This window comes from Corella eumyota, chromosome 1, assembly GCF_963082875.1.
Source record: "Corella eumyota chromosome 1, kaCorEumy4.1, whole genome shotgun sequence".
NCBI lineage: Eukaryota > Metazoa > Chordata > Ascidiacea > Phlebobranchia > Corellidae > Corella > Corella eumyota.
Genome location: NC_137490.1, coordinates 19,929,905 through 19,950,174, shown reverse-complemented (window position 1 = coordinate 19,950,174; position 20,270 = coordinate 19,929,905). Strand labels below are relative to the sequence as shown.

Sequence of the window (20,270 nt, the reverse complement as noted above, 5' to 3'; positions counted from 1 at the left end):
TTAAATTTTTAGTATGTTTGTTATTATCCCAACGAATCGCAAACCTTCTATTCACAACATTTAATTATCACTAATTACTAATTAATATATTTTATTATTAAAATTTAAAGATTAAATTTTCTGAAATTTTAATATGTTGTTGGTATTATTATTTTGTATGTTGCTATTTAAAATGAAGATTTAACTCTAGCTAAATATCGTTTAATCATTATTTTTGTTTTTTATAAAATATTGAATCAGTGTGAGTTTAACGCTTGAATAATTTAATAGCGTTCTGGTCGCCGTCAAAAATCGTCCTTTTCGCTGTCCATTAAAGTAAAAAATATTGGTTGAAAATTTAAGTAAAATGTTAAAATATAAGTAAAAAATGTGTAAAATTTTTGTTTTAATTGTTTTGTTATTATTATATTTTAATACTTGTTTGTTTACTAAAAAATTAAGATCGGTATTTTGCTTTTAAATTTAGTTTACTTTTATATTACAATATCAATGAGTGCGTGTTCGCTTGTTAAAATTAGGTTTAAATATAAAAAAGTTCATATTTAAATTTATAATTTAATTAATAAACCTACTAAATAAATTATATTTATAAAAAAGAATCAAACAATTTCGAACCATATTTTATTTATCAAATAAATCTAGTTGTTTTTATTCTTATTTGACAAATTTTGAAAGACGATAACTTTTGTTCTTTAAAACTAAAAGTTCTAAATTTTTAGTATGTTTGTTATTATCCCAACGAATCGCAAACCTCCTATTAACGACATTTAAATGTCACTAATTACTAATTAATATATTTTATTATTAAAATTTAAAAATTAAATTTGCTGAAATTTTAATATGTTGTTGGTATTATTATTTTGTATGTTGCTATTTAAAATGAAGATTTAACTCTAGCTAAATATCGTTTAATCATTATTTTAGTTTTTTTATAAAATAACGAAGCAGTCTGAGTTTAACGCTTGAATAATTTAATAGCGTTCTGGTCGCCGTCAAAAATCGTCCTTTTCGCTGTCCATTAAAGTAAAAAATATTGGTTGAAAATTTAAGTAAAATGTTAAAATATAAGTAAACAATGTGTAAAATTTTCGTTTTAATTGTTTTGTTATTATTATATTTTAATACTTGTTTGATTACTAAAAAATTAAGATCGGTATTTTGCTTTTAAATTTAGTTTACTTTTATATTACAATATCAATGAGTGCGTGTTCGCTTGTTAAAATTAGGTTTAAATATAAAAAAGTTCATATTTAAATTTATAATTTAATTAATAAACCTACTAAATAAATTATATTTATAAAAAAAATCAAACAATTTCGAACCATATTTTATTTATCAAATAAATCTAGTTATTATTAATCTTTTTCAGTGTCTTATAATCTGTAAATTTTGAGTTAACATAACTTTTGTTTGTGAACATTAACAGTTTTGAAATTTTAGTATGTTGTTTATTATCAGATTGTGTTTTTATTCTCCTATTTACAACATTTAACTATCACTAATTACTAATTAATAGGTGTTTATTTATTAAAATTTAAAGTTTGTTATTTATTTTTTAAATCTTAGCCATTTGTATATCATGATATTGGTAACTCAAAAATGAATTAAAATTTTGATTTTTATCACTAATTACTAATTAATAGGTGTTTATTTAATAAAATTTAAAGATTGTTATTAATTTTTAAAATCTTGGCTATTTGTATATCATGATATTAGAAATTCAAAAATGAATTAAAATGTCATTTTTTTGCACTAATTACTAATTAACAGGTGTTTATTTATTAAAATTTAAAGTTTGTTATTTATTTTTTAAATCTTGGCCATTTGTATATCATGATATTGGTAACTCAAAAATGAATTAAAATTTTAATTTTTATCACTAATTACTAATTAATAGGTGTTTATTTAATAAAATTTAAAGATTGTTATTTATTTTTTAAATGTTGGCCATTTGTATATCATAATATAAGTAACTCAAAAATGAATTAAAATTTTAATTTTTTTTACTAATTACTAATAATAGGTGTTTATTTAATGAAATCTTAAGATTGTTATTTATTTTTTAAATCTTGGCCATTTGTATATCATGATATTAGTAACTCAAAAATGAATTAAAATTTTAATTTTTTTACTAATTACTAGTTAATAGGTGTTTATTTAATAAAATTTAAAGTTATTATTTATTTTTTAAATGTTGGCCATTTGTATATCATAGTATTAGTAACTCAAAAATGAATTAAAATTTTAATTTTTATCACTGATTAATAATTTATGGGTGTTTATTTATTAAAATTTAAAGATTGTTATTACTTTTTTAAATTTTAGTCTATTGTATATCATGATAGAGGTAGCTCAAAAATAGATAAAAAATTTTATTTTTGTTTGTTTATTATATTTAAATTATTCTTCATTTATTTAAAATTAAAGTTTGACATTAAGTATTTAAAATTTAATGTAATGTATTTTATAATATAGGTAGTTAAAAATAATTTTTGTTTATTTATCATTTGTAAATGCTTGTTTATTTAATGAAAAATCAAAAATCAACTTTAGGAATTTAAAATTTAGTCTAATGTATATCCTGATATTAACAACTTAAAACTCGGTTAAAAAATTAATTTTTGCATGTATATAATATTTAAATGCTTGTTTGTTTATTAAAAATCAAATATATGTAATTATTATTATTATTATTTATCTTTTCCAGTGTCTTATAAGCTGTAAATTTTGAGTTAACATAACTTTTGTTTTTGAACTTTTACAGTTTTGAAATTTTAGTATGTTGTTTATTATCAGATTGTGTTTTCATTCTCCTATTTACAACATTTAATTATCACTAATTACTAATAAGTAGGTGTTTATTTATTAAAATTTAAAATTTGTTATTTATTTTTTAAATCTTGGCCATTTGTATATCATGATATTGGTAACTCAAAAATGAATTAAAATTTTAATTTTTGTCACTAAATACTTATTAATAGGTGTTTGTTTATTCAAATTTAAAGATTGTTATAAGGTTTTTAAATTTTGGTCGGTTATATATAAGATTAACATTTGCTCAAAGTTAATGTTAAATTTTTCCTCACAAACATTATAATAAAACTATCTTGATTGTAAAAAACATTCACAGTAAGGTCATGTGTGTTTGAGTCCACTACTCATATCATCATCTAAGCTAGGTAGTCTTCCTTTGAAAGAAGTCTCGAACGTTTGCAAAAACCTGACAAAGAAGATTAAAAATTTCATTCTGGCTAAATTTTCACCAATACACAACCTAGGTCCAATAGAAAATGGAAGAGTTTTATTAGTGGAAGGCACATATTTTCCTTCTTTTAAATGTCAACTTGGCAAAAACAGTTCAGGATTACTAACCTTAAAACTATTTTAATTTCAAATATTTTAATTTTAAATTAATTTTTCAACCATGCAGAGAAAACAAATAGAACTGTAAACAATACAAATTTAATAAATCATTTTTTTGTATTTAATCATCCTCAATGTGGAATGGACAACTTTACGGCTTAAACATAGAGTAACATGTGTAACACTAACCCAGTCTTAAGTTGACTTTGACAGTTTGGAATAATATTGATTCTAATTGCCAATAATTTTACTGGGTGTAAGATGTTGGCTTCGCAAAAGTTACCGTTTATGGTGCCCTACTCAAGAGCATAACAGCATAAAAAATCAAACCCAAAACCTTATGTGGTAAAACCTTATCCGTTTTTAGCCAGTGGTAACATTGGGTTAGTGAAGGAATTTTATTTACGTACAAATTCTTTTATTAGACAAATAAAAAATCTTATAAAAATAAAATCTTACTCATGTAGATAATCTTTAATTTAAAACTTACAAACTGCAACCAAGAGCTAATTGTTGGGTAAAGGACTTGATGCATAAAACAAGAAATAAAATTGTAAGCAAGTTAAACTATTGAAACGTTAAATCTAAATAATTTCCTTAATGCTGAAGTGTATTCATGTATTTCAAGATAAACTAAAGCACCCAGGCAAAACCCAACTGAAATATAAAAGGTTTAAAAAAGAGGAAATTCAACTAATAATAAATTACACAAAGCTGTTGTTAAAAATAAAAAAGTTATACGCTTTAATATAATAAGCATCGCAATTCTTTGAGCTTAAACAACCAGTAGTGTAAATAAAAGAGGACAACCAGTAGTGTAAATAAAAGAGGAATATTAAATTTATCCCCACTACTCTACTGTACTTATCTACTTTAAAAGCAGTAACGTTACAACCCGATTACGTCACTAAATAGGTTTTTTTGTTAAAACAAAATTTTTTTTGTTAAACAAAATTTATTAATAATATCAAAATAAGGGAAAAATAAGTCTAAAAACAAATAATATCGACAACAGAAAAAAATACGTAAAAAAAGGCTAGGAACATAAATAATATTAATAACAGAAAGAAATACGAAAAAAATAAGGCTAAGAACATAAATAATATCGACAACAGAAAGAAATACAAAAAAAATAAGGCTGAGAACACAAATAATATCGATAACAGAAAAGAGTACGTGAAATTAAGGCTGAAAACATAAATAATATCGACAACAGAAAGAAATATGAAATAAATGAGGCCGAAATATGAAATAAATGACAACAGAAAGAAATATAAAATAAATGAGGCTTAGAACATAAATGATATCGACAGCAGACAAGAATACATGAAATTAAGGCTAAAAACATAAATGATATCGACAACAGAAAGAAATACGAAATAATTAAGGCTAAGAACTTAAATCAAATCGACAACAGAAAAGAATACATAAAATAAAGGCTAAAAACATAAATAATATCGACAACAGAAAGAAATACAAAAAAAATAAGGCAGAGAACACAAATAATATTGATAACAGAAAAGGGTATGTGAAATTAAGGCTAAAAACATAAATAATATCGACAGCAGACAAAAATACGTAAAAATAAGGCTAAAAACATAAACAATATCAACAACAGAAAGAAATATGAAATAAATGAGGCTAAGAACATAAATGATATCGACAATAGAAAAGAATTTGTGAAATTAAGGCTAAAAACATAAATAAATATCGACAACAGAAAGAAATACGAAAAAAATAAGGCTAAAACATAAACAATATCGACAACAGAAAGAAATACGAAAAAATAAGGCTAAAAACATAAATAATATCGACAACAGAAAACAATGTGTAAAATTAAGGCTAAAAACATAAATAATATCGACAACAAAAAGAAATACGAAAAAAATAAGGCTAAAAACATAAACAATATAAAATAATAAGGCTAAAAACATAAATAATATCGACAACAGAAAGAAATACAAAAATATTGCTAAAAATATAATTAATATTGACAACGAAAAAGAATAAAAAAAGAGGCTAAAAACATAAAAATAATCGACAAACAAATCAGGAAAATAAGGCTTAAATATAAATAATATTGACCACAGAAAAGAATACAAAAAAACAATATTAATAAATAAATAATTCATATAATATAAGCCAATATAGCTCTAGTGGGAAAGCACGAACTGGTCACATTATCGAACGAATGTCTCAACTTGGCAAAGATCATTGGGAAGTTGTAGCAACATCATCAGAAAGTGGTGACAACATCATCATGGGTAGCAACATCATCAGAAAATGGTAGCAACATTATCAAAAGATGTTGGAAAAGTGGTAGCAACATCATTGGGGGGGGGGGGGGGGGTAGTGACTTTATCGGAAAGTGGTAGCAACATTATCAGAAAGTTGTATCAACATCATCGGGGCGCGGGGGGTGGCAACATCATTGGAAAGTAAAAGAAAATTTTTCTGGAAAGTAACAACATCATTAAAAGGCAAAATCATCATTTACAACATCATCAAAAAGCACCATCTGGGGTAGCAACATCATCGGAAGGTAGTAGCAACATCATAAGAGGCAGCAACAATATCGGTAGGTAGCAACGTAAGCATAAGGTGGTAACAATATTTTCAGGGGGTAGCGACATTATGTAAGGGCAACAACATCATTGGAAAATGAAAGAAAAATTATCGAGGTAGCAACATCACTGAAAAGTGGTAGCAAAAGAATTGGGGGTTAGCAACATCATCATGGAGGGGTAGCAACATCATCAGAAAGTGGTAGCAACATTATTGGGACGCAGGAGGATAGCAACATCATAGGAAGGTGGTAGCGATATCCTTAGAGGTAACAACATTATCGGGACTCCGGGGGGGAGGATAGCAACATCATTGAAAAGTGGAAGAAAAATTATCGTCGGGTAGCAACATCATCGGAAAGTGGTCGAAAGAGTATTAGGGGGGTAATGACATCATTTGGGGTAACAACATCATCAGCGAGGGGTAGCAACATCATCAGAAAGTGGTATCAACGTCATCGGGACACAGGGGGTAGCAACATCATTGGAAGGTAGTAGCAACATCGTCATCTGAAACCTTTAAAAAAAGCTGGAAAGCAGTTATCTATTTCTAATTACAAAAAAAAAATAGTGAACATATTACCTTGTCGTTTAGAAAACTATATGTTACCTATCTTTTTCGATTCAAAAGGTGACATGATCAGAGGGTGACATCATCGAAGTGTAACCTAATCCGAAACACTGGATTGCATTAAACACTATGTAGACAAAATGACCTCGAAAAAAATTGAAAAGAATTAAATATGTTATTTGGTACAGTTGTTTAATTTAATTACAAATATATAAAATTAATTATTTAGTTATACGTATTTACTGCATGAATACCAAACTTTTATTAAAAAAAGGGATAATATTAGGAAATAATTAAGAAAAATTATTAAAATAAACAAACAAATTGTAAGGTCGTTACAATAAATTAAAACACCAACCAACAAGTTATTAAACAAATACAATACACAAAATAGTAGCCTACTTATTAATAGTAGGTAACTGATAAACAAATAGCTAACAAATCAAATAGCAGGCATGTAGATCGCAGCTGATCGCACTCTAGTACGCCAACTAGCGGTCGACTTTGACGTCTACAGATCTCCACCTAGCAGATGGTAATATAGCTACGACAACTAAAGCGACGCAAACTGACGTGTAAACTGAAGCGGCGTAAACTGACGTTTAACTCAAGCGAACGACGAAAACGACGAAAGCGACGAACAACGAACGAGAAAAAGCGACGAACGACGTTAGCAACGAACAACGAACGACGAAAGCGACGCAAACTAAAGCGACCAACGAAGCGTATGTTGCAACACGCGCACGAATTAGATTGAACGCAAGATTGACCTAATACAACTAGGCTGATCCTAATAATTGGTCATTTTTAGTATATATCTGTAATCAACAATACCTCAAATTTGACAAGCTGAGGCCTTTGCCTTTAGGGTTAGGGTGTAGGACTTTTATTAGTGAAAATGCATATAGAAAGATGTACACTCAAAAATTATAAATAATGTTATTATCAATTTAATATATATATATATTTATTAAAAAACAAATATCTTACCATATGTTAAAGAAATCACCTTTTTGTTCTTCTTCTCACAACTTAATAAAACCTCAATTAACAACTACCTCTCTTATCAGATCAACACCAGATCCTCCACATGTTCCTCTATTCTTCATCAAATTATCATCAGATCCTCCAGATGTTCTTTTATTCATTATTGCATTCTCCAGGTTCACGAGATCGCCATCTGAAACCTGAAACCTTAAAAAAAAGCTAAAAAGCAGTTATGTATGTTTAATTAAAAATTAAAATTGATTAACATATTACCTTGTTGTTCAGAAGACTACATGTTACTTATCTTTCTCGATTTCTCATTAGATCCTCCAGATGTTCCTTCATTCTTCATGAAATCATCATTAAATCCTCCATATGTTCCTCTATTCCTCATCAGAAGCGCCAGGTTCACGAGATCGTCATCTGAAATCTAAAACCTTGAAATGAAAGCTAAAAAGCAGTTATATATGTCTAATTAAAAATTAAAATTAGTTAAAATATTACCTTGTTGTTCAGAAGACTACATGTTACCTATCTTTCTCGATTCCTCATTAGATCCTTCAGAAGTTCATTATTCTTCATGAAATCACCTTAAGATCCACCAGATGTTCCTCTATTCCTCATCAGATCCTCCAGGTTCACGAGATCGCCATCTGCAATCTGAAACCCTAAAAAAAAGCTAAAAAGCAGTTATGTATGTTTAATTAAAAATTAAAATTAGTTAAAATATTACCTTGTTGTTCAGAAGACTACATGTTACTTATCTTTCTCGATTTCTCATTAGATCCTCCAGATGTTCCTTCATTTTTCATGAACTCATCATCAGATCCTCTAGATGTTCCTCCTTTCCTCATCAGATCCTCTAGGTTCACGAGATCGTCATCTCAAAGCTAAAATCTTAAAAAGAAAGCTTAAAAAGAAAGCTAAAAAGCAGTTTCTATGTCTAATTAAAAATCAAAATTGGTTAAAATATTACCTTGTTGTTCAGAAGACTACATGTTACCTATCTTTCTCGATTCCTCATTAGATCCTCGAGATGTTCCTTCATTCTTCATGAAATCATCATTAAATCCTCCAGGTGTTCCTCTATTCCTCATCAGATCCGCCAGGTTCACAAGGTCGTCATCTGAAATCTAAAACCTTAAAAAGAAAGCTAAAAAGCAGTTTCTATGTCTAATTAAAAATCAAAATTGGTTAACATATTACCTTGTTGTTCAAAAGACTACATGTTACCTATCTTTCTCGATTCCTCATTAGATCCTCTAGATGTTCCTTCATTCTTCATGAAATCGTCATTAAATCCTTCATGTGTTCCTCCATTCCTTATCAGATCCGCCAGGTTCACGAGGTCGTCATCTGAAATCTAAAACCTTAAAAAGAAAGCTAAAAAGCAGTTATATATGTCTAATTAAAAAATTAAAATTAGTTAAAATATTACCTTGTTGTTCAGAAGACTACATGTTACTTATCTTTCTCGATTCCTCATTACATCCTCCAGATGTTCCTTCATTTTTCATGAATTCATCATCAGATCCTCTAGATGTTCCTCTATTCCTCATCAGATCCTCCAGGCTCACGAGATCGTCATCTGAAATCTAAAACCTTAAAAAGAAAGCTAAAAAGCAGTTATATATGTCTAATTAAAAATTAAAATTAGTTAAAATATTACCTCATTGTTCAGAAGACTACATGTTACCTATCTTTCTCAATTCCTCATTAGATTTTCGAGATGTTCCTTCATTCTTCATAAAATCATGATTAAATCCTCCATGTGTTCCTCTATTTCTCATCAGATCCGTCAGGTCCACGAGGTCGTCATCTAATATCTAAAACCTTAAAAAGAAAGCTAAAAAGCAGTTATATATGTTCAATTAAAAATTAAAATTGGTTAACATATTACCTTGTTGTTCAGAAGACTACATGTTACTTATCTTTCTCGATTCCACATTAGATCCTCCAGATGTTCCTCTATTCCTCATCAGATCCTCCAGGTTCACGAGATCGCCATCTGAAATCTGAAACCTTAAAAAAAGCTAAAAAGCAGATATGTATGTTTAATTAAAAATTAAAATTAGTTAAAATATTACCTTGTTGTTCAAAAGACTACATGTTACCTATCTTTCTCGATTCCTCATTAGATCCTTCAGAAGTTCATTATTCTTCATGAAATCACCTTAAGATCCACCAGATGTTCCTCTATTCCTCATCAGATCCTCCAGGTTCACGAGATCGCCATCTGCAATCTGAAACTTTAAAAAAAAGCTAAAAAGCAGTTATGTATGTTTAATTAAAAATTAAAATTAGTTAAAATATTACCTTGTTGTTCAGAAGACTACATGTTACTTATCTTTCTCGATTTCTCATTAGATCCTCCAGATGTTCCTTCATTTTTCATAACCTCATCATCAGATCCTCTAGATGTTCCTCCTTTCCTCATCAGATCCTCTAGGTTTACGGGATCGTCATCTCAAAGCTAAAATCTTAAAAAAGCTAAAAAGCAGTTTCTATGTCTAATTAAAAATCAAAATTGGTTAACATATTACCTTGTTGTTCAGAAGACTACATGTTACCTATCTTTCTCGATTCCTCATTAGATCCTCGAGATGTTCCTTCATTCTTCATGAAATCATCATTAAATCCTCCAGGTGTTCCTCTATTCCTCATCAGATCCGCCAGGTTCACGAGGTCGTCATCTGAAATCTAAAAACTTAAAAAGAAAGCTAAAAAGCAGTTATTTATGTCTAATTAAAAATTAAAATTAGTTAAAATATTACCTTGTTGTTCAGAAGACTACATGTTACCTATCTTTCTCGATTCCTCGTTAGAACCTCCAGAAGTTCATTCATTCTTCATGAAATCACCCTCAGATCCACCAGATGTTACTCTATTCCTCATCAGATCCTCCAGGTTCACGAGATCGCCATCTGAAATCTGAAACCTTAAAAAAAAGCTAAAAAGCAGTTATGTATGTTTAATTAAAAATTAAAATTGGCTAACATATTACCTTGTTGTTCAGAAGACTACATGTTACTTATCTTTCTCGATTTCTCATTAGATCCTCCAGATGTTCCTTCATTTATCATGAAATCATCATCAAATCCTCTAGATGTTCCTTTATTCCTCATCAGATCCTCTAGGTTCACGAGATCGTCATCTGAAATCTAAAACCTTAAAAAGAAAGCTAAAAAGCAGTTATATATGTCTAATTAAAAATTAAAATTAGTTAAAATATTACCTTGTTGTTCAGAAGACTACATGTTACTTATCTTTCTCGATTCCTCATTAGATCCTTCAGATGTTCATTCATTTTTCATGAAATCATCATCAGATCCTGATGTTCCTCTATTCCTCATCAGATCCTCCAGGTTCACGAGATCGTCATCTGAAATCTAAAACCTTAAAAAGAAAGCTAAAAAGCAGTTATATATGTCTAATTAAAAATTAAAATTAGTTAAAATATTACCTTGTTGTTCAGAAGACTACATGTTACTTATCTTTCTCGATTCCTCATTAGATCCTTCAGATGTTCCTTCATTTTTCATAAAATCATCATCAGATCCTGATGTTCCTCTATTCCTCATCAGATCCTCCAGGTTCACGAGATCGTCATCTGAAATCTAAAACCTTAAAAAGAAAGCTAAGAAGCAGTTATATATGTCGAATTAAAAATTAAAATTAGTTAAAATATTACCTTGTTGTTCAGAAGACTACATGTTACCTATCTTTCTCGATTCCTCATTAGATCCTCCAGATGTTCATTCATTCTTCATGAAATCACCTTCAGATCCACCAGATGTTCCTCTATTCCTTATCAGATCCTCCAGGTTCACGAAATCGCCATCTGAAATCTGAAACCTTAAAAAAAGCTAAAAAGAAGTTATGTATGTTTAATTAAAAATTAAAATTGGTTAACATATTACCTTGTTGTTCAGAAGACTACATGTTACTTATCTTTCTCGATTTCTCATTAGATCCTCCAGATGGTTCTTCATTTATCATGAAATCATCATCAGATCCTCGAGATGTTCCTTAATTTCTCATCAGATCCTCCAGGTTCACAAGATCGTCATCTGAAATCTAAAACCTTAAAAAAAAACCTAAAAAGCAGTTTCTATGTCTAATTAAAAATCAAAATTGGTTAACATATTACCTTGTTGTTCAAAAGACTACATGTTACCTATCTTTCTCGATTCCTCATTAGATCCTCTAGATGTTCCTTCATTCTTCATGAAATCGTCATTAAATCCTTCATGTGTTCCTCCATTCCTTATCAGATCCGCCAGGTTCACGAGGTCGTCATCTGAAATCTAAAACTTTAAAAAGAAAGCTAAAAAGCAGTTATATATGTCTAATTAAAAAATTAAAATTAGTTAAAATATTACCTTGTTGTTCAGAAGACTACAGGTTACTTATCTTTCTCGATTCCTCATTACATCCTCCAGATGTTCCTTCATTTTTCATGAATTCATCATCAGATCCTCTAGATGTTCCTCTATTCCTCATCAGATCCTCCAGGCTCACGAGATCGTCATCTGAAATCTAAAACCTTAAAAAGAAAGCTAAAAAGCAGTTATATATGTCTAATTAAAAATTAAAATTAGTTAAAATATTACCTCATTGTTCAGAAGACTACATGTTACCTATCTTTCTCGATTTCTCATTACATCCTTCAGATATTCCTTCATTTTTCATGAATTCATCATCAGATCCTCTAGATGTTCCTCTATTCCTCATCAGATCCTCCAGGTTCACGAGATCGTCATCTGAAATCTAAAACCTTAAAAAGAAAGCCAAAAAGCAGTTATCTAAGTCTAATTAAAAATTAAAATTAGTTAAAATATTACCTTGTTGTTCAGAAGACTACATTTTACTTATCTTTTTCTATTTTTCATTGGATCCTCCAGATGTTCCTTTATTTCTTAGGAAATCAATATTACATCCTCCAGATGTTCCTCTATTCCTCATCAGATCCTCCAGGTTCACGAGGTCGTCATCTGAAATCTAAAACCTTAAAAAGAAGCTAAAAAGCAGTTATTTATGTCTAATTAAAAATTAAAATTGGTTAACATATTACCTTGTTGTTCAGAAGACTTTATGTTACTTATCTTTCTCGATTCCTCAATATATCTTGCAGATGTTCCTTTATTTTTCATGAAATAATCATCAGATCCTCGAGATGTTCCTCTATTCCTCATCAGATCCTCCAGGTTCACAAGATCGTCATCTGAAATCTGAAATCTTAAAAAAAAAGCTAAAAAGCAGTTATATATGTCTAATTAAAAATTAAAATTGGTTAACAGACTACCTTGTTTTTCAGAAGACTACATGTTACCTATCTTTCTCAATTCCTCATTAGATCCTTCAAAAGTTTCTTCATTTTTCATGAAATCATCATCAGATCCTCCAGATGTTGTTCTTTATTCCTCATTAAATCCTTCAGCTTCACAAAATCGTCGTCTGAAACCTTAATAAGAATGCTGGAAAGCAGTTATATATGTCTAAATAGAAAAAAATATTAGTTAATTTGTTAACATTTTACCTAGTTGGTCAAGGGACTATAGGTTACCTATTTTCTCTTTACCTCATTTGTTCATCATCATCATCATCAGATCCCTCGGCTCCACAAAGTTGTCATCTAAAACCTTAGAAAAGAAACAACTAAACCGACGCAAACTGACAACTTTACAGCCAAAGCGACTCAAATCGACGCACGCAAACTGACAATGTTACAATTAAAGCGACGGAAGCCACGAACAACGAAATTGACGCAAACTGGCGTAACAACTGAAGCGATCGACGAAAGCGGCGAATAACGGAAGCGACGATTGCGGCGAACAACGAAAGCGTCGAAAGCGGCGAACAACGATAGCGTCGAAAGCGACGATCAACGGAATCGACAAACAACGAAAGCGACGCAAACTGAAGCGACGAACAGAGCAATGTGTTGCAACACGCGCACGAATTCAATTTAAAGCAAGACTGACGACCCGCCTAATCCAACTAGGCTGATCTTAGTCTTAGGTCATTTTTAGTATAATATCTGTAATCAATAATATCTTAAAACTTTGTAAGTTGGACCATAGCCTTCAAAGCTAGGGTGTAGGCCTTAGGTTATGAGGAAAACATGTAAAATTTGTACAATGATAAATAAATTTATTATCTATTTAATATATATATTTTTCGAAAAACAAGTATCTTACCGGGATGCTTAAGAAATCGCCTTTTTGGTCTTTTCCTCACAGCTCATCAAAGCCTAAATTTACAACTACCTGAGACCCACATCACACCCTTCAATTTCTCTTTAAATCACCGTAGAATCGCCTAATTAGTACCTATTTCTCGTCAGATCATCATCAGACACTCCCTTTCTGCGAGATCGTCATCTACAACTGCAAATATAAACTGGGGGCAGTTAAAATGTTTAGTTAGGTATTATTTATAGATACGCTTTCAAATAGTGTTGTTTAATAAATACGCGGACTGTTAAACGCAATACGCCAAACATTAAAACAACGAATGTATCGATACGCGCACGATCCTACCCCTAACGCACTGCATAACCAATTAAACAACACCATATACACTAAAAAAATAACTACTAAAAATTATAAAATAATTCACTTAACTCGATTTGCTAAAGAAAAAGATGGCTTCGTTCTAAAGACGCTTTCGACATGGCTTAAACTCTCAACTTAGCTAAAACATAAAACAAACATCCTGAACACAGACTAACTTAAACTTAATGGCGGACAAGCCGATCCAAGAAGTCAAGTTGTGACGTCAGTTGTATTCATCCGCAACGCATTATGCTAAAGGCGTATAAAGAAATAGTTTCTTGACTAATCAAATTATAAAAAACTAACAACGTTGTTATCTTACGAAACAATTTAAAATAGAAAACTTTATTAATTTTAAATATTTAAGTAAATATTAGCTTTATAAACTTACTATTAAACTATATACCACATGATTTAACACAAAACCTAAAAGCGCTTCTCTTAAATTCTGCGCTTCGCTAACTTCGGCGCTGATTGCCTGAAACGAATTACGCTTTTATTCGTAACATTTCAAATTTTTTTTACTACGTCCTTACTAGTCGGGATTATTTTTGTTGTAATAATTATTATGCTTCGAAATCTTAGATTTCAAAACGTGTTGTTATTGTGAATATTTTTATTATTATGTTTTTATAAAACATAATAAATAGTTTTTTATTATAAACGTAACAGTTTTATATTATAATATTAATTACTTAAAAAGGATTTTTTTTTAAAAACATTTAAAATAATTTTGTTTTGAAATTTTTTTAGTACAATCATTTAATATGATTTTAGTTTTATAACTAAATACGTAATATTTGATTTATTAATTTAGTTAATATTTATAATTAAGTATTGTTTATGCGTAACTTTATTTATTAATAGTTTTTAAAAATAAACAAATAATTTCGAACCATATTTTATTTATTAAATAAATCTAGTTAACATTGAAAGACGTATTGGTATTCTACTCTAAGCTAACAGCTTCACTAACAGTCTCAAAAGCTGGCAAATCCACAGCTTTAGTCCATGGTTTATCCTGTATTGGTATTTGGCCAGCTTCTTCTTCTTGCTTAACGCGCGCTTTTTCTGCTTCTTGTCTTTTTAAAGCGCTCATTTTGGTTGCCAGAACAAAAAACTTCGCCTTTTCAATCTTTAAAAAATAAACAAAGGTTAGCCCTATTTTGATTTAAGAAAACACAAAAAATGCTAACAGTTTTTTACAATGTCCAAAACACTAAAAACAAAAGTACCTATGAAAACCTAAAATTGAGTTTAATGCTTAAAGTACGTCAAAAGAAAACGCTTGTAGTTTTAACATGAAATGACAAAATACTACTTACAAGACCAAAATATGTTAATTTTTTTAGGTAAGCTTACCACTGGAGCTATAACAGTTCTTAGTCTCCACCATTCTTTCAAAAACTGGAATACAAGTTGAATAAACTCGCTGACAGTAACAATACTGATGCCCAACCATAAGCCAAGTAAACCGCCAACGTTACCTAAATACAACTAAATAATAAAAAAACTAAGCACACATCAGTTATAACTTCCATAAACTAGGTAAAACATGGATAAAAACCTTATAATAAATCAAACATAGTAATCAATAAGTAAATAGTTAAAGCAAATTGTTTTAATGTAAATATATTTGCAGGTTTTATTATCTTACTCATAAGGCTGATTTCTGTAACTCTTTTTGATTGTTGCATGTGCATAAAACTCAGTGAATCGTAATAAATATCCAGCATTAAATGATTTTCACGATATTCCTTTAAATGAACAAGCCCTGGGTCGATTTCCTTAATATTGCCGAATAATATTTCTTGAGCTAAAACAAAAATACCAAAAAAGTTAGATCCTACCATTTACAATTTTAGGGTATCAAAAATATATATTTCTATTTAAAATAAAATAAAATTTAAATTCTTACAAAAAGTGTTTTTTTTATTTTTTTTTAATTTGAAATTTACTTTCGTCGATAGTATCATCCAACATCATGTTGTAAAACACTTCACCAGCTTGCACGCTAGGAAAAGTTGTGTAAAAAACCTTCGGATCGTAAGCAACAAATTTACAAGGTTCGTTACAAGAACAAGACCTCATAGAGTACTGACTTGAAAATGTAGCTGAAAAATGTAATTTTAAATAAAATTCAAATAGGTCCCATGCTTTGGCACCGTTAAGTAGAAGGCTATAAACGGTATGAACTCCTGCTAGGCCAACTTTTAATCACCAGTACAAATATAAGACAATTAAAATCAATAATATTCCAAACTGTCAAAGGTAACCCGAGACCCACTAGGTCGGGGTAACGGATGTTACTCTATGTTAAGAAAGAGAAGTCGGCCTTCCCACATCAAGAACAAAAAAATGACAAAATATACGACATATTGCTACCATCAAATAATTGATTTTTTTAACCTAATGTAACTAGTAAAAAGAATATCTGATATAAAAGTTAGGCAATATCGCATCAGTCTGTTTATAAGAATAGTTAAAATTTTACCTTCAGCCTCTCCAGAACAATTCAAAATATTCCAACCACCACACTCTATGACGTCATAAACCTCGGTTGCCCAGTGTGGACGACAACCACATTTGTTAATAATGAAAGTGTACCTACATGAACAAAATTATTTATGGTAAACTAAATAAGACATGCCGTAAAACGGTAAAAAAATTACAGGTATAAAGTTAAGTTAGGTAAGTGATGGTGAAGGTATGGAGATTTAACTTTATACATTAGGTGGTTTATATTAAAATTGTTGTTAACTTTTGTTGTGAAAAAACTAAATAAAGTTAAGGACACAGCTTTAAACATGATAGAATCACATATAAAACACGAAATATTGAGTCTAACAGTGGCATTTCAAAACAGACCGTAATTTAATCTAAAATCAATAAAATAAACTTGATACTAATCTGCCAATAAGCTGTTTTAAACCCAAAATAAACCCAAAAGTGTTCAATAAGTACCTGCATTCTCTCATACAGGCTGCAGTACTATAGTGATCATGATAATTTAATTTCTTATCTTCAAGTGAGCATATACCCCACGGTTTGTACATCAGGTCTCGCTAAATTTTAAAAGAAGATTTTAATACAACATTACTGTGGTGATAAATCACATTTTTGTAATTATTTTTTATATTTATTATCTTCGATGGATAAGGGTCGACTTTATGACCTAAACATAGAGTAACATTTGTTACTTCAACCCAGTCTCAAGTTGCCTTTAGCAGTTTCGAAAACCATGCTATGAACTGTATAGCAACTACAGCTTGATGAAGTAGTATAAAATTAAGTTTATTTTTTAAAGCATCCGATTATTTGCTGAAAAGTTGTGGGTTCGAACCGCACCAATGCCAAATTATTTGCTCACAAGTTTAAGTTTATAGCGTTTATAATATTTAACACAAGGCACATTTGCACACATTTTCCAACCAAATTACCTTTGTCACACAACCCATATGATGATTTAAAAATGCATATGTGAACTGTAAAAACAAACTTGATGACATATCAAGTTAATTAAAATATTAAAACATACAAAAAATATGACACCACAAGCTATCACCAACTTACCAAAGTTTTCCTTAAAACAACATGAGCTCCGTGGCCACTTGGAACAGCCAGACCAAAACTTTCAACTTCTGAAGGTTCGTTGTGGTTATGTATGTGAAGTTTAACTCCCGCATCTGAGTTACCGTATTCGGGGTGTTCACTGTATTCAAACTACAATAATAAAGTAAAAGTTAAAGTCGGTTTGTATTTTAGGTTTATATTTATAAGTGTTTAAAGGCTTTATAATTTACATCTTTAAAAAATTTTTAAAAAAATTCTAATTTGCCAATTACTTTCAAAAATAAATAGAACGGTAATTATAAGCCTATGATAAGGATCAAGCTATATATTTAAATCATATTTAAAAATCTAGGTTATATTTCTTTGTTAGTATTAAGCTATATATTTAACCTCAATTTAAACAAAAATTCTAAACAACACCCCTTGCATACCATTTTAAAAACCCATTAAATATAAGCAACTAACTTGGTTAATATCCAGATGAACAACCAATCCATGGCCACTTCCTGGTACATTTTGAACCAAAGTTTCGTTTGTTGTAAAGCTGTAGCACATTCCCATTGGTGTAATAACTCGAGTGAAATTCTATAAAAAGTTAAACAACAAGTGTTATAAAAAACAAAAAAAAATATAAAGTTTTTAAACAGTTTTTATTAAGCCCTTAGTAAAACAATAAGATTATTAGATATATTTTATGGTTAATAAACAAAGATCACACCAAAATAACGTTTATTCAATTTAAAAATCTTTGACATAATTACCCTTATTGAACATCTTTTTTGTTGGAATAAACAGTGGGTTAAAGTACGATCGTTTAGTTGCCATCCTTTACTATATAATTCTTCACTTAAGTAGAATTCACCTTCTCTTGTTTCGTAAAATTTTCTGACCTCTTCATTCCACCAAGCATCAAACTTACTAAAAAATAAAGCTAGTTAGAAAAATGACTAGTAGTGTGGTATACCAGTTATGGCATCAAATTAGGAGCCAGCCAAAAAGTTTTGATAAGGCCAAAACTGGCCGTTACAGATAGCTTAAACGCACCACAAATGCATAGCCTCCCAAAATTCCACTGCTATAAGAATAAACCGAAAAATGGAAACTTAGTTATTTTACCTCCTAACTAACTAACTAACAAATTAGCTTAAAAATAACTTACCGATCTCGGTATGGAGAACTAGCTCGAATCATAGCATCAACTGCTTCTAATTCTAACTTAGTTTCAATTCCAAAAAATCTAGCAACGAAAAACATCAATTTAAAGAAATCCTAACACAAAAATGAATGATTTGAATTATAAAAGTAGCACATTTTTAGCCAAATAACTAATACCTGTTTAAATTGCAAATAGTAACTGCTGGGAACCGAATTGCAGAGGCATATTCTTCTTGTATATCAGTACTTGTTGAATAACGAGCATATTCGTTAATAGCTGCTGTAAGCTGCCACGTAACACCCCCAGTTAAACCACACACTAGAAAGAACCACATCACCCTAAAAAATAAAACAAGTATAAATTAATAAAAGAAGTTAACATTTGGATAATGTATCTTCTAGTTTTATATTATGTAAATTTTATTAAAAGGTAAGCTACGTTTCAAAATATGTATTATTTTTCTGTAAATTGTAGTAAATTTAGATTTGGTTGCCTATGCATTTACTATATAATGTTTTATTAGTTTAAATCTTAATTCTTACCTATATATTTGCCGTCTATCCGGCTGCAGAATTTGTGATAAGCCATGGCAGGTTGTTTTTCGCGCAAAATCAAGAATCAATTGTTTTAATGAATCAAACATTGTTACGTTATAGTTCAACCAACTTTACCAAATTGTTTAAGTTCAATTCATAATCTAACTAGCGACCCTACTATTACAATTAGTCTTGATTTATTTAAACAGTTTACTATAAGACTGGTTTAATATACCAACAAATTTGCTTTTTATACGACTTTGGCAATTAAAATAGAAATGACCTTTTTTGCTAACCTTGACCAAACGAATACTATATTTTTAAAGAGATCTATTTAATAATTAATATGTTAAATAATTATAACGTTTAGTATTTCGTTTTAATAACATAATGACTAATTATTTAAAAAACGATTTTTTTTATAAAATTCTAAATTTCGAAAAATTTAATAACTTTTATTTGTTTTTTTTGACGATTAAATTCATTTAATTCACATTTTAAATTAATTATATGCTTAAAATGTTTTTAAAACTGTTTTGTACGAATAAATTATTAAATGACCAAATCGAAACCCGATTTCCAAACCAGTATTAATATTTAATTTCTTTTCAAATATCAATTTTAATTATTTACAATTATTTTTCTAAATAAAAAACCGAACTGAACGATTTATAATTAACAGCTTAATTTTAATTTAAACAAATTAAGTAAAAACTTCTTTGTTAAATTAGGAAGTTTTTAATAATTAAAAAGTCATTTTAAGACGATTTAAAAATTAAATATTTTTCTCCTTTTACGTAACAAAATTTAAAAAAAAAATTTAAACAATATTAATAAAATTTGTTTTAAAATTATAAATACTTTAATTTAATCATAAAACACAACGTCTATATGAACCTAATTTATTGACAAACTTGTTACAATATGATAATGATGTAACATTATCTTAATAAAACTTCACCA

The 20,270-nt window shown here is 29.1% G+C and overlaps 1 protein-coding gene across 1 annotated transcript; it reads right to left on the bottom strand.

Annotated features, from left to right (window-relative positions):
- Positions 1-14,991: 14,991 nt before the first annotated feature.
- On the bottom strand, positions 14,992-19,414 carry LOC145741835 (bile acid-sensitive ion channel-like). The gene is made up of 12 exons (XM_082559503.1): positions 19,314-19,414; positions 18,948-19,109; positions 18,775-18,852; positions 18,377-18,533; positions 18,081-18,200; positions 17,616-17,765; positions 17,007-17,107; positions 16,537-16,649; positions 16,001-16,156; positions 15,700-15,858; positions 15,405-15,529; positions 14,992-15,177 (listed from the first exon to the last, which is right to left on the bottom strand). Exons 1-12 carry the CDS (start codon positions 19,412-19,414, stop codon positions 14,992-14,994), a joined length of 1,608 nt encoding a protein of 535 aa, XP_082415629.1.
- Positions 19,415-20,270: the final 856 nt, after the last annotated feature.